The 14,855-nt window shown below is 42.5% G+C and overlaps 1 protein-coding gene across 1 annotated transcript in view; it reads left to right on the top strand.

Moving 5' to 3' along the window:
- Positions 1-14,855, top strand: part of LOC142563123 (venom metalloproteinase antarease TserMP_A-like) — an 81,232-nt gene that overhangs the window by 36,975 nt on the left and 29,402 nt on the right. The window contains exons 7-9 of the mRNA XM_075673666.1: positions 2,951-3,022; positions 5,996-6,165; positions 12,680-12,729. Coding sequence (XP_075529781.1) covers positions 2,951-3,022; positions 5,996-6,165; positions 12,680-12,729 — 292 coding nt within the window. The remainder of the gene's footprint in view (positions 1-2,950; positions 3,023-5,995; positions 6,166-12,679; positions 12,730-14,855) is intronic.

The following is a 14,855-nucleotide window of genomic DNA, read 5'->3' as shown; positions in this document are numbered from 1 at the left end:
AAGATGAGATGAGCAATGCCTATCCGCGTAGCGTATAGGCGTTGCTCTACTTACTGACTTTCTCAGTGAAAAATGCGTCAACAAATTCGTGAAGTCCGACGTACAGCGAACCTACAGACTTGATAGCGTTAGATTATAATTTGAATATATGAGAAAACGTAATTCTGGTATGCTGAAACTGAAACACAACCTCTTTTAGGGCGATATTCTTGCTGTTTCAGGTCTGTCTAAAAGTACGAGCGGCGTGGCCCGCTTGGTTCCTTCAAACACCATCGGTAACAGAACGAGAGCTCCTCTTCGTGCTTATCGTTGGCCGCCATTGTTTCCAAGAAAGCATTAAGTTTACATAAGCTGCAGTTGGCGGGAAGCGTGAGAAGCAGTCACAGAGTTCTGAACGCTACCGCGTTCGATTCTTAAAGGCGAAGCTTAAGTGTCCTCTCAAATTTTGTTGCCCTCATGCCATGCTCAAGCCATCATCGTCATTGTATCGTCGTCACGCAGTCCCCATCCTGCATTCGCTGTAATACCATTTTTGACTTCTTGGTCGTTCCATAACCGTCATTCTGACTCCATCATCCAACTCTCGTCATACCACCGTCGTCATGACATCACCAGCACATTGTCACGGTCATATCATTGGCGTCGTTGTCACTTCATCTTCGTCATAATTTTTGTGATGCCATCATTGTAACGCCATCGTGTTCCCTCCATCGCGATGACGTGGTCTCCGTAGTTGACGTAATAGTTCTGAGGAAACCCGCAAGGTTGCGAGAACTAATTAATAAAGAGAAAATCAGACATCTACCCATTCGTAGCAATTGCTACAAAGGAAACCCATACGGGTTCCTCGAAAGAAAAGCCTCTAAGTAGAAAAAAAATTCGTCCTGGTCCGGACCAGGACAATTGTTTCTTCAACTTAGAGACTTTTCTTTCGAGGAACCCATATAGATTTCCTTTGTAGCAATTGCTACGAATGGGTAGATGTCTGATTTTCCCTTTATTAAGGTCTTCGTAGTTCGCTCATCACGCCGTCATGTTTATACGCTCATCGTCATCCCATTGTCCTCATGCCATCTTTGTCATACCGCCATCGATTGTCCTAGGACGTTAATGCCGGTTCGTAATTCTTTAGTCGCCATGCCATCATACTCATTATGGACATTGACAAGCGAGTGTCATAGCAGCGCCGGACGATACCAGAGAACGGTGTATGTAGATATACTCGAATCCACAGAAATCTAGCAATGATCAGTACAGATTCTAAATAAGCGTACCTTCACCAATACAGTGCGTCGCTACAATGCTTGAATGCTAATCGCGTTACCATCGAGAGTCATCGTGAGATGGTTCTGTCAGAAATCTCTTCCTCCCCATTCTCTGAGGAAGTTCAATATTGCTACGCATTCAGCCCTTGCTTTCGGTCCTTTTGATTTTATTTTACAGCGTAAGCTGTTATGCTCACTGAAAAAAACGCTTCGGTTGGCGATGCTCTCGTCTACCGCCGCCACCGCCAGTGTCAGGTGTACGTTGCAGCTATCGCCAGACTGCTACCCACAATGGTGAATTTGCAAAAAAAATGGTTTCAAAGGGGATGCCAATAAATCATCATGAGCAGCATCAGCATTGTGACATGTTGGCCGCGTAGTCACACATGCATACTTTTCATTGCAGTTGTCTTGTATTACACCAGGTGTCCTTACATGTGGTACTTGCATGTAGCAATTGCATGTAGCAGTTGCTTGTAGCATTTGCATGTTGCATGTAGCTGGACCTGCTTAACTCAAGCAGGATGGAATTCTGTTTGTCACCGCCTCGAATCAAAGGGGATGCCAATAAATCATCTTGATCGTTGACATCATCATCAAAATAATGTGGCCTGCCACGAGTCACGAGATGTGATATCCTTGCAAGCTATGAACCGTTACCGAAGAAGCGAATCGTAGAATCGTACAACGCGTGCGGCTACAACCAGGCTACGTCAGGCTCAGGACACCGCAGCGCAGATTAATTGCATTATTTGTCATTGGCCGTGATTTTTAAAATGTTGGGTTTACTTTTTCTTAAAAAGAAAACAGACTTGAAGAATAAGTAAATAATCAAATAAGTGATTGAATAAATTTGAAGTGGTTCGTCGCAGCCCCGGCAATAACTTTTGCAATATTTTGCCACGGATACCTTAGTGAATGAGCGTAAAGTTTAGGATTTCTGAAATAAAGAAAATAAGAAAAAAGCTCATCTCTACGTCAGTCTCTGTATATTTATTTAGCTGTTGTTATATAGTGTTGTTAAGTGTAACTTTGCACAAAGCTTCGGCGTGTAGCACATTTCAGCTAAGTGCTCGTTTATAATTCTGAAAACCTGTACGGTGCATGCGGCATATGGTAAAAAAAGATTGTCTTGCCAATCCGATGTTTCCATTCCTATGTTATCGCGTGAACATACTATGTGGCCCATTGTAAACATGTGTATTTTCTGACGCCATTGGTATTATACGTGATTTGAAGTGCTTGACTTAAATTTAAGCACTCATTGGTATTATACGTAGGAGGAGTAATTTCCTGCACAACGACAACGCGCAGACATGCTTTCGGCGAAAACTAAATTGATAAATGCCATCACATCTATCTAATTAGGACTTGTAAGGCTGTCAAATGATTCTGAGTTATTAATTGTGAATTTAGGTTGAACATGCAACGCTGATGTCAGAAAATGAATAAAAAACCTTGAAACATAATACCAGATCAAGAAAAATGAGTGAAACCCTTCAGATGTATTTAGATGAATACGTGAAGGAAACGAAACAAGGGAAGAATAAGTGATTAAAGTAAGGACGGTCATAAGAAATTTTAAAGCGACCTACTGTTGACATATCTTATCTCGTGCTTTTAATATTAAAATTGTACGCGAAAAAGCCAAAGCCGCTCTCTTATGGTGTCTTCTCCTGTTCAAGGTGAAACTGCGATTCACTGACATGGAATCTCCTAAGATATCGTTTCAACTCAACGAAGTTAGATCGGTTGAGGTAAGCCACATTTAATCAGAATTGTTGCTTAGTGGCTATGGTGTTGGGCTGCTGAACGAGGTCGAGGGATCAAATCGCGTCTTCGGTGGTCGCATTGCGATGTGGACGAAGTGTAGCAAAACACGTGAACCTAGATTTTGTTGCACTTTAAAGAATCGCTGGTGGTTCAAATAATTCCAGAGTCCCTCACAACGCCGTGCCTCATAATGCGATCGTTGTTATGGCTGCAGGTGAAGGCAAATGACCTAAATAATTTAAATTTTGCACTTAGAATTCAAAATGCTCTATTTGAGACTTTGTCTCAGGGCAGAACTCTATCTTTGTTTGCATATGTTTTGCAAACGCGCCAGTCTGAAACAGCCCGGCTGTTGAGTGCACAGGGGCAAGGCTATATGTTAGAAGTAAAATAGAAACCAAGGGTGAGTTGTTATTGCAGAGTGCAGAATTACGACAGACTCGGTGGCCTCGAGTAACGAGTGTTAGAACCCTAGCACACATTGGTTTGATATTGCAGCTCTTATACCTTGTACCATATTGTACCGTACTGTACCATATCACTCTTGTACCATGTAAATTAATAAATAAATATGAATGTTTCTTGGCATCTCATTTCTTTTTCCCAATAAAATGACTACTAGCAGTCAATTAAATTTATTAGCCCGCCGTGGTTGCCCAGTGGCTATGGTGTTGGGCTGCTGAGCACGAGGTCGCGGGATCGAATCCCGGCCACGGCGGCCGCATTTCGATGGGGCGAAACACGAAAACACCCGTCTACTTAGATTTAGGTGCAAGGTAAAGATCCCCAGGTGGTCTAAATTTCCGGAGTCCTCCACTACGGCGTGCCTCATAATGAGAAAGTGGTTTTGGCACGTAAAACCCCATAAATAACAAGTAATAAATTAATTATCAGAATCTGTGCTGGCGTCAAGAAGCCTCACGGAACTTCTTTGAAGCCTAAATACCTTTCCGACCATACGTCTAAAAGCTTTCCGGCAAACAGTATCTACGTCATGATGAGTCGGCAGTAAACATCGGATATCGCTACCCAACTTCTCTGCGGAGAAGTTGGGTAGACGAAGCCAGGGAACTGTTCTTTGTTCATCCAAAGCAAAATATTCTCATTACACTTTTGAACTAGCGTATATGCTGACTTGTTCGTCTGTTTCTCGACCAGATTTTTCTATGCATTTAAACATAGACCCAATTCGGTGTGGCAGGAATATTCTGGTTTTTGTTTGACAACGCAGCCACAACAACTTAAACTCGAGTGTATGCCATTGGGCCGCTTTTTGTGTTTGCATCCTCTTGTGTTTTTGTTCACAAAACAACGATTTGTTCATAAGTTATAAAGTTTTCTATAATGTCGTGGCGTAAGAAAGGTGCAGCGTCAAAAATGCATACATAACTTTGGGGCATAGCTGTAAAACTTGTACTTGAGCTATAGGTATAAGTACTTGCAATTCTAAATATAATCTGTTACGCTTCTACATTATATTGTTTAATGGATAGTTGAGCCCTTAAAAAAGGTATTGAATAAAGCTACATATCAAGTAACGCTGGCCTCTGCTCTAAGCAAGTCCTAGGCATATAAATCTGTCAATATTGTGAACAAGGATGCGTTAAAGTAGTGGCAGGATATACATTGGGGGGGGGGGGTTCCTTTATAATTTTACTTTCAAAGGAATTGGCAGCACACTGTATCAATGACACAATTGTCAGTCTAGTTCAAGTTCGCTGCCCCAAAACGGCATTTTTCTGTCAATTGCTAACTGCCGCTCTCTATAGCATCAGGTTACTCTAATACATGAATGAAAATTTCTTGATCTCGCCATACGACCGTAGTCTGTGCGAACGTCGGCGGAGGCGTATGATATCGCTTATGGTTAAGGACGTCAAAGTACCTCAAAAATTTGCCGATTACTTGGCTGGTATAGATGGTATAGTCAATATGTAACATTTGTACACCCTAGAAATTTATTGTCCTACCCATGTCAATGCTCACAACGAATCCCTAATTCTTATATTAGCGTACTATTTGCTGATGAATATTCTAATGAAAATTGCTATTTAGCGTGTTGAATTACTAAACGTTTCCTTAAGAGAAAGTGCTTTGGAAATCTGAAGATATTCCTTCATTGTGTTTTGTATTGCTGTAAATTTCTTGTTTGATATACTAAGCTTTACTCTGCAGGGCAGTGGGAAATGACAAGAGCAAATTGCTTCGGTTATTAAGCCATTTTTGGCGTTATGGTTTCTCATTAAAAATATCTCACGTATTTCTTGCTGTTAGTTCATTCTTCAAATAGCTATATAGAGACATCTTATCTTACTTCATGGCCCCACACGATTCGCTCTTTGCTGTTATCCCTACGCAATCTTCACCATCCCTCACCTACGCTTTTATTATGGATTACTTGCATACGCGATTGCCACAGAAATTATTATTTGACATTTGGAATAATATCATCTGCTCCTATAAAGGCTTAATATGTGGCCTTGTTGGGGGACCGTGGTTCATTTTCATATAAGTGGCGCATTGTTGTTTCCCTGAAAATGTCGCCTGAGTGAAGTTAGGTAAGGCAGTGATGATAAAATAATCTAATTATTAAGAATGCGTTAGTCACCACTCGTACAATTTTGATGCCTGCTTTTGGTATTTACATTTGTCGACCCGCACGATTATTCGCCCAGGTGGTAATCGGCTTTCAAAAGCCTTATCCAGCGCTTTTTCTATTGCCTGGGAACCTGCGGCATTTTTAAGATAGGGTTTCTTTCTCTGATTTGTACTATATGTTACTGCCCCTTTTTAGAGTCAGCTCACTTAGGTAGTAGCGACAAAATAAATTAAACCATAGTGAACAGAATTTTTTTACCATTTCAGGGAATGGAATTAGTGCAGCTTTTATAGTAAACATAATTATTGCTTCAAAATTGATAAATACAATCACAGGCATGACGTTTCTGTAATTCTAGGACTCACTTCTGTTTGGAAAGAATATTTGTGACACATCTACAAGTTCACGAAAAGACGGCGAAGCCACCAGTGTCTGCGGTTTTGATGCTGAGGAATCATTAAACAAGACCACCTTATATGTAAACGCATGTGTTACTGCACATTGTGACATTGTTTACCACCTGACCAGGTATGCGGGGCTTTTAGGGTCAGTTTGACGTTTTCTTTATTCATTAGTCTTACTTTGTTGCAATTTCAACTTAAATATGTACACTTTTTATGACTTTCTTTAGATTCCCTACCTCATAACTTACGGAAGTCTTAAAGCGACTGTCACCATGTTTCGCCATTGCAAAAACGTTAACGGGGTGGGTAGATCATGAGCTGACCATTGTCTGCTTAGGTACTACACCCACTTTTGTGTGGGAAGCATTATAAATTTAAAGGACAGTCCGCGCTGTACCACGTTCGACGGTTGAATAATTGACTGCTACAGTAGTTGTTTGCCTAATGTGTTGTTATATTGCGCAGTTTAAAGTTTAGGGCAATAAAATAACCCTACGCACCGAAACTGAATATGGTGTCCGTTTCGTGTAACGTGAAGGAAACGCTAGAGGTGAATTCCGCTGTTCGATTTGCATCGCCTTTTTTTTTTTTTGCTCCGTAGCCGTTAAATCAAATTCCCCTGGCATATCAAGAGGTATTTTTCGCTTTGCACTGGTCGATTTCGATTAACGCGCTTCATGACGGAGCGCCACTCGTTGATTCGCCGAACAGCGACGGATTCACCCGGGACTCCGGCGACGCGCTGCTGGTGCTTCAATATTGGCCGGTTCATGTGACTGCATTTAGCTAGAGGTTGAAGCGAACACGCAGAATGATGGGTGAATGCGGGGCACACCTCCCGCAACGCTCCTCGTCGAAGGAAGTTTATTTCAGAGCGCAGCACTCAGGCCCTTGTTCCCGCATTGAGCGTCGGCGAGCCTTGCCGTCCGTCGACGTCACAGAGGCAGCGAGTACAACGAAGAATGAAAGAGCGATCGCGGAGTGCAGCGAGGGATGAAAGATAACGAAAGCCAAGAGAGTGCGAGGCAAGCGAAAGAGAACGGTGCAGAAAAACCATCAGCCGGGAAGCGCAAGAGGAGAGTACGGCGAAAGGGGGAGGAAGAAAGGGGAGTGCCCACTGCAGAGAACCGCGGCAGCGAACCACTGCGCATGCGCTACTTCGCCTACGCCACTACCGCTGGGGCATGCGCCCCGCGGGAGCCACGTGCACACGCGTTATTTCTTTCAGCGAAGCAACAAGTGGAAGTGCTTCGTCTACCGTTGCTGCTAATCAAGTTGCACGAGCAGAGGCTCAGCACTGCTGAGCCTCTGCTTATGAGTGCATGTTATAGACGTATGACGGGACGCACGCACTACGCCACATCTTTAGTCAGCCAGATGGCTGCGACGTGACGTGTTCAATGACGCATGCAGTGTGTGTATATATATATATATATATATATATATATATATATATATATATATATATATATATATATATGTATATGTGTGTGTGTGCGTGCGTGTGTGTGTGTGTGTGTGTGTGTACAAGGGTTATGCACGCACTGCAACCTTGTACCTCGCACCTTGTACCGGCTACTTTCCCAAGTGTCACAGAGCGTAAGCAGGGTCGACGCGTCAACTGGGCTGCGTCGTTTTATGCAAGAACAGGTGTCCGTCTCTCTGAAGGCAGTGTAGACGTCCCGACGCGGCTGACGTATGAGCCGTGAGTATTGAAACAGCAATAGGAAGGCCCGAATGCCTAAGTGCGCCTCGAGCGTCCGTTAGGTTGTTATCGGCACAAGCATCTATGCTTCCTAACTGGCTTTCGTGACCCCTGCGCTATGCCCATATCATCACCATAGTAAAAGGTGTGGATTGGCCGATACGGCACATCAGTTGGAATTTTTCAAGCTATCGCACGCTGGTCTTCCTGGTCCTCTCGCCTACCCGTGGCGCGCAAGCTATTTTATTTAGTGCACCATGTTTAATGTTCTGTGTGCTAGCCTCGCGCACGTTTGTATTTGCGCTTTCTTGTGTGTACCTCGGCTGCAGCAATGCGTAGTCTAAACGCGAAATTGCGTGTTACCGGGTGGAAATTCTGAAGTGAAACAAGAACGAAGTGCTAACGCGACGTTCAGTACTGATGTAGTGTCGGAGCCTACTATGCTCTGTTACACGGTGAAGAAGTGAGAGCGCCCGTGGGAAGAGTGTCAAAGGCCGGCAAAAAGCTTGCAGGGTCGTGTAGTGGTTCATTTTATGCGTGCAATTTTCTCATTGCGACATTATTCGAAAATGTTATTCGGCGGTATGTTCATTATAAACAGCGTGCTAAAAATATTTTTCACCCTTTGAGGCTTATCTTTTCTCCAAGCAATGTTCATCATCCGGCGCCACTACAACGCAGTCAGCATTTTGACACAGACAAGTAGCGAGTGCAGTTCTCAAGGAAATACAAACAACACGTACTATGAGTATTGCGTGGGGTTCGCTCGCATACGTCCCGAAGGGTGTAATCAAGCAGAATGGCGATATTCGTTGAGGGACAAGACACATCGCGAAGGTTTTAAGCAATATAGACTATAGCTATTGTTTGGGAACACGGTATGTCCTCAAAAGTGTTAGCAATACAGCCGGGCAGTACAATTTGGGGATATATATATATATATATATATATATATATATATATATATATATATATATATATATATATATATATATATATATATATATATATATATATATATATATATATATATATATTATGGGTGTAAGCAAGCCACGCTATTTGGGGATAAACACATCTCTAAGAGTGTAATATCGTTTGGGGGCAGTACACATCCCAAATGATGTAAGCCAAAGATATGGCATCGTCGTTTGTAGACAAAATGCGTCCCAAGGGATGGGCGCGTGAGAAATAATGTACACTGCTTAGAAAAAGGGACTCCCCAAAGGGTGTAAGCAAGATAGATCTCTATTATAGTTTCTGAAGAAATGGGTCCTAAATAGTGTAAGCAAGACTTATTGCTATTATTGTCTGGGAACAAAACATGTTTCAAAGAGTGTAAGGAAAACTGATGATGTTATTTGTTTGGGAACATAACAAGTACGAATGGTTGTAGGCCAATTCGATGAGGAATAATGTTTCTGGACAAGAGAAAAAAATGCGGAAGAAGTGCTGATGATGGTTATCAAAACACTAGCTTGAAAGGACGTGAGCAAGGCAGATATTGATCATTATTCGCGGGCAAGACATGGCACAAAGGGTGTAGCCACGGCAGATTGAGATTCTCGTTTGAAGATAAGTCACGTCCCGATAGATATAGGAAAGACATACTTTCTTTGGGAACAACAAACGTATGTTCCAAGTAGCATAAGCAATGCATTGTACGGTTATGGTATTCAGACAAGACACCTTCCAAAAAGTGTAAGCAAGGTAAGTGATTATCGTTTGGGAACAACACCCGCCCCAAAGGGTGTAAGAAGGTGAAATAACGACTATGTTTTGTTGTCAAAACACGCTGTAAAGGGCGTCAGAAAGAAGAAGAATGATGGCAGTTTGGGAAAAAGACATCCCAAATGGTGTGTCAGGAGGACGGATGGCGTTATAGCTTGCCCATAAAACGCACTCAAAGGGCGTAAGCGAAACTGATGACGTTTCTCACTTAGGAAAAAAAACACATCTGAACTGGATTAACAAAGACATATGTTGTTCAATGACAAGACATGTCTAAAATGAATATGCGAGACTGACACCGTTTGCCGTCAATACGTATCTAAAGTAATGTAATAACGGCATATAGTTATTGTTGAATCGCAAGAAGACACGTCCCAAAAAGAAAGATGCACGACGATAGTTATTTGGGGACAAGACATGCCCCGAATGGTGCGAGCAAGACAGATGGCGGTTAGGATCAGTCAAGACACATTCCAACATAGGACTTTCCTGAAGTACATTGTACCGAAGCGATACTCCTCATCTGCCTTGCTTGCGTTTTCTGAAGAACTTTGCGATCCCCATGTTTCTGTGGCCATACACACGTTTCCTTTGTTGCGAAAGCATCAAGACTGAGCCATAAAGCCGGCGTCTGTAGCAAAGAAACGGCACCTGAATTATCGTTGGCTGCGACGCGACGTCCCTTGCGCGCATCGACAGAGCAAAGCAGGCGAAAGCGATCACCGGCCACGCCAATGGGACGACAGCTGTTGCGTAAGGAGAGAGGGAATCGCCACGTCATCCTCGCTCTCAAAAGCCTGTGCTATGCGCGCATTCCTCGACCTCCCAACATATGGTCTGCGTTATAACTTTGCCACGGCAGTCGCTAGAAATAAACTGATGTCTACATTACAGAATAAATTGGAAAAAGAAAACGTCCGTAGTGATTTCCGAGCCAACAACTCAACGCTCTGAAGCCGAGTGTCTTACCCACTGGACTAAGCAAGCGCTCCTATGATATAAGGCCTGTGCACTGTGCTTTATGACGTCATGCTACTTGGACCAAAATTTCCTTTGGCAAGCCCAGCGTGACGCAAGCACTAATGTGACAGTCACCGCGGCTCACTCGGAAGCGTCCCAGTTAGGTTCTTTGGCAGTCGGGCAAGGTAGCATGACGTCACGGATACAAGTGCGCTGGCTTCGGGCTATCTAATAGGCATTGGCCAAGCGTCTCAACGCGCTTGCTTGCCCGGTTAGAGCTCATAAATGGAAGGGCCGCTCAGTGGCGTTCAAATGGACAACAATGCTTTCGCATGCACAGCTCATAAGAAGTGCTTAGGGGCCCTCGGATATTTTTAAACCGGAAGTACCAAGAGGACGACGAATATTGTTTGGTTGAAGATATGTCCGAATGGAGCCATTCAATGTTTAGATTGTACAGTACAAAAGTACTTCTCCATCAATATTTTTTCAGCACAGTGAGCTTTAGGCGCCTCTTTAGTGGTTTATTTTGATAACATTGCAAATACAAAGAAAATACAGCCAAAAATACTTTCTCTCCAAGAAATGGAATGTGCTGAAGACATTCGTTAAAAATGGAGCATCCATTACCTACTTTAAAATTTCCACGTCATTCTGATACAAGTTTCGCTGATACTGAAAAAAAGTTAACTGTAAGCTAGAAAAGTTGCTGACGACTAGAAAGTGCCAATAAACTTCGGGGCGCTCTGAAATAAATAAAAGTGAAGTACAAGCCTTCAGACTTTCAGCGAACAAGTTCAAGCCAGTATTAACTTTTTAATATCTTTTGCGCAAGAAAACAAAAGTAATGTTGTTTATTTTTTATCTTCAAATACTGCAGCCCTATTTAGAGCTATTGTAGGAGTGGAGTACAACAAACGCAATAAACAGATAAAGAGGCAGTAGCACATTATAGATAAAAAAGGACAGCTATCTTATCACAATAGTGCTTGTGCAAAATCAGAGAGTGCCAATTCACGAACACAGCCGGGTAACTCGTTCCAACAGTCGACAACTCTCGGGAAATAGCTGTGTTTGAACATGTTAGCGCTCGTAAAGAATTGCTTTAGGTTGAGGGTGACAACGTCTAGTTGGAAAAGCACTGGCATACAAGATGTAATCATCAGCGGATAGTTGACAACATGAGTAAATAATTGAATGCAATAGCTTCATTGAATCTGTACGTCGCCTAGTGCATAGAAGAGACCTATACAAAGAATTCATTGCGGATGAAGGCGAAAAATCACGATCGTAGCAACGACAAATGAAACGAACAGCCTTTCTTTGTGCCAATTTAACTTTGTTAATGTCGCACTCTTTATACGAGTCCCAGACGCATGAAGCGTACTTTAATAATGGACGAATGAGTGTTTTATACATTGGAATTCAATGTCCTTTGGTGATTTCGATAATGTCCGTCTGAAGTAACCTAATTCTTTCAATGCTATGAATATATTGTGATCAATGTGCTGAGATGACTACTTGTTGTGCGTGAAGATAACTCCAAGGTGTTTGTGCACCTGTACCCGGGGAACTATTGTGCTATTGAAAGCGTACACCTGTTGTGAAGGAAAATGGCTGTTTGGAAATGACACTACCACGGTTTTTTGAAAGTGAATGCGCATGTGCCAGTCCGTACACTAGGTGCAAAATCTCTTGAAGGAATTCGGAAGTAAGGCATGATCACTAGGAGAAGTTGCCTGGTATAGGGCGCAGTCGTCGGCATGATGACGGAGTTTTTACTTAATATTGTTAGGAAGCTCGTTTATAACTATTAAAAATAACAAAAGCCCCAGAACAGAACCTTGCGCAACACCTGATGTTACATTTACAGTAAAATACGAAAGGAAATTAAATAACACGAATTGGGAGCAAGAGTTAAGGAAGCTAGCTATCAAGTCGACCAGTCGAGGATTATTTAAAATTACGTTTAGTTTATTTAATAGCTTGTTGCGTATAACCGTGTCAAATGATTTGGAAAATTCTCAATATAACGCATCAATTTGATTGCCAATATCAAGATTTCTAGTAATTTCATGTGAAAATTCCACCACTTGTGTTGTGCTGAAACCACGACGAAATCCATGTTTTATGTTAGAATTTTATTCGACTCAAGGTACTCTGTTATATGCTTGTGTATGATATTGATATAATATAATATGAAATATCGTAGTATCTAAGTTACTGATATTATGTTTTGCAGTGAAGAATTGACTTTTATGGACAATGGTACTCTTAATACTGCAGTCGATGGTAAGCATGAAAGCTTTCGCAGTTCCCTTCTAATACTGCCTGGTAATTTATGAGGCAGTTAGAACAACATATAACACTGCAGCAATCTTCATCTCAGATGCAAATTTTACAAGGACGCCACTTGTGCATCAACAAAGTCTACGGCATTGACTACCGTGTTGCTGTGTTCTCGTTGTATACCTGGGACCCTATAGCATAAAACTATTCCAATATGTTTTTATTCCAATCTCCTGACGTCACATTTGCGTAACCGCCGACACAAGCATCGGGCGGTCACCCGCATGGCTGTCTGAACAGACCAATCAAACGCTTTCCTTGTTCATAGGTCACTTTTATTTCCTTGAAAAACGAATAACATTGCCCATACTGAGCCGGTTGATTCATCTAATTGGCTAACAAGATGCGAGGGGCTCGCTCAAGTGGAGAGGGATTCGATGGGTCCGTGCCGTTACACTAAAAAGCAATAACGGCATAAAGAGGGTGGTGACGTCGTCAGTGATCGGTCCGCTGTCTCTTAGCTTGCGGTGGCTCGTCGACAATCACGGCGACATGCAACGCAAGCTTAAGAATGCCGGGAAAACGGATCCTCAGCAAAGAAGGGTTGGCAGAACGAGGTCGTAAGCGTGCCGAAAGTGCTCGAGAACGCTGCATGACCACGTAGAATGTTTTACTATACGCAAGTAAACCCATACTCTCCGGCAGGTACGAGTAACCGGGGCCTGAGCGATCGTCGAGAGCCATCTTTTATTCCTTTCGGAACGAGGAGCCTGCGCCTATTCAGAAGAAAATTCAGTTTTGTTTGGCATATTAATGCATCTTTAACGCGTATACGTCGGTTTGACGCGGTGAGTTTTTGCGGTTTTGTGACGTCGTGTGAGATGCAGGTGAAGTGGGCGCAGCCCGAATACTTTTGATCAATAGACGAGGGCTAATGGCAAAGAGGCATCGAATGAGAAATAACTATTCTTTATTTCGTCGGTCAAATTATGCATAATCCGTCTGTGCACGTTATATCAGATGGGGAGCTATCACGGTTTTCGTAACGTCGCGTGACAGACAGGTGAAGTGGGGGTGGTCCAAAAAAGTTTCGGACTAAAGGCGGAGGGCTGATTGCAGAATTGGAATAGAAAAGTTTGGAATAGTTTTACGTTATAGCGCCCCTAGTGTTTTAAGAAATATGACCGACATTCGTTAAAAATAGGGAATGTGTGATAATTAAAAACGCGTAGTGTTCATCACGTTCGCGATAGAGTCATACATTCAACAATGACTCGATCAATTAAATAATGAAGTAATGGTGCAAATTAGACAAATTGACTTCGTCACTTAAAGAGGCATGGAACTGATTCCTATGCAACAATCGAAGTGCGCCAATGGAGGAGCTCAGAACTGTTTCCAGAAATTCAAGAAGTTAAGGATGTGAAATTTCTCAGCGTAATGTTTTCCGAAGAATTTCAAACAGGAAAGTAAAGCTTAGCAGGTGAAGAATGCAACTGACACTCCCTTTTTAGGCGCCCATGAGTGATGCTACTGTTTGCGTCAGGCTGTCGGTCGAGCAGGAAGCAACCGAGTTTGCCCCTTCATTAGAAGGCTTGGTTGATGCGCGTTCACTTAAAACTAAATTATCCTATATCTAGGAGGCTTACTTCGTGTGCTAGTGCATTACTTTGATGGAAATGTCATTGCTTGCCCTTTCAGGCAATACTACAACTTATTCTGTTGATTCGCAAGAGTGATATGCCATGTGCAGGCAGTGATAACAAAATGAGATGTATAACAAAAAGTTTAGCAGGTTATATTTAGAGTTAGTTGGTCTGGAAGAAAGAAATGGGAGACCGAATACGCTTTCTATCAGAAATTTGTGCTATTTACTTCCCACTTGACCCCTCTTGAGTCGTTAGGTCCAGTGATCAGACGCTCTGCTTTTCACGAAATAAAATTGTCTTTCATAAAGGTGCATTGGTTCGATAAACTTACTGAATTACGTGGCGAAAATGGGAGAATTGCTAATGTCGCCGTGATTCATTGCATTCACATAAATTCATGCTGCGTTCAGTTTAAAACGCAGCACAACGCTTCCACTGAAGTTCGCCATACGATATTATCGTTTTAAAGTAATGACAGCC

Source organism: Dermacentor variabilis, chromosome 11, assembly GCF_050947875.1.
Source record: "Dermacentor variabilis isolate Ectoservices chromosome 11, ASM5094787v1, whole genome shotgun sequence".
In the NCBI taxonomy this organism is placed as follows: Eukaryota; Metazoa; Arthropoda; class Arachnida; order Ixodida; family Ixodidae; genus Dermacentor; species Dermacentor variabilis.
The sequence above is the reverse complement of the archived record's forward strand: the minus strand, read 5'-3'. Positions and strand labels throughout refer to the sequence as shown.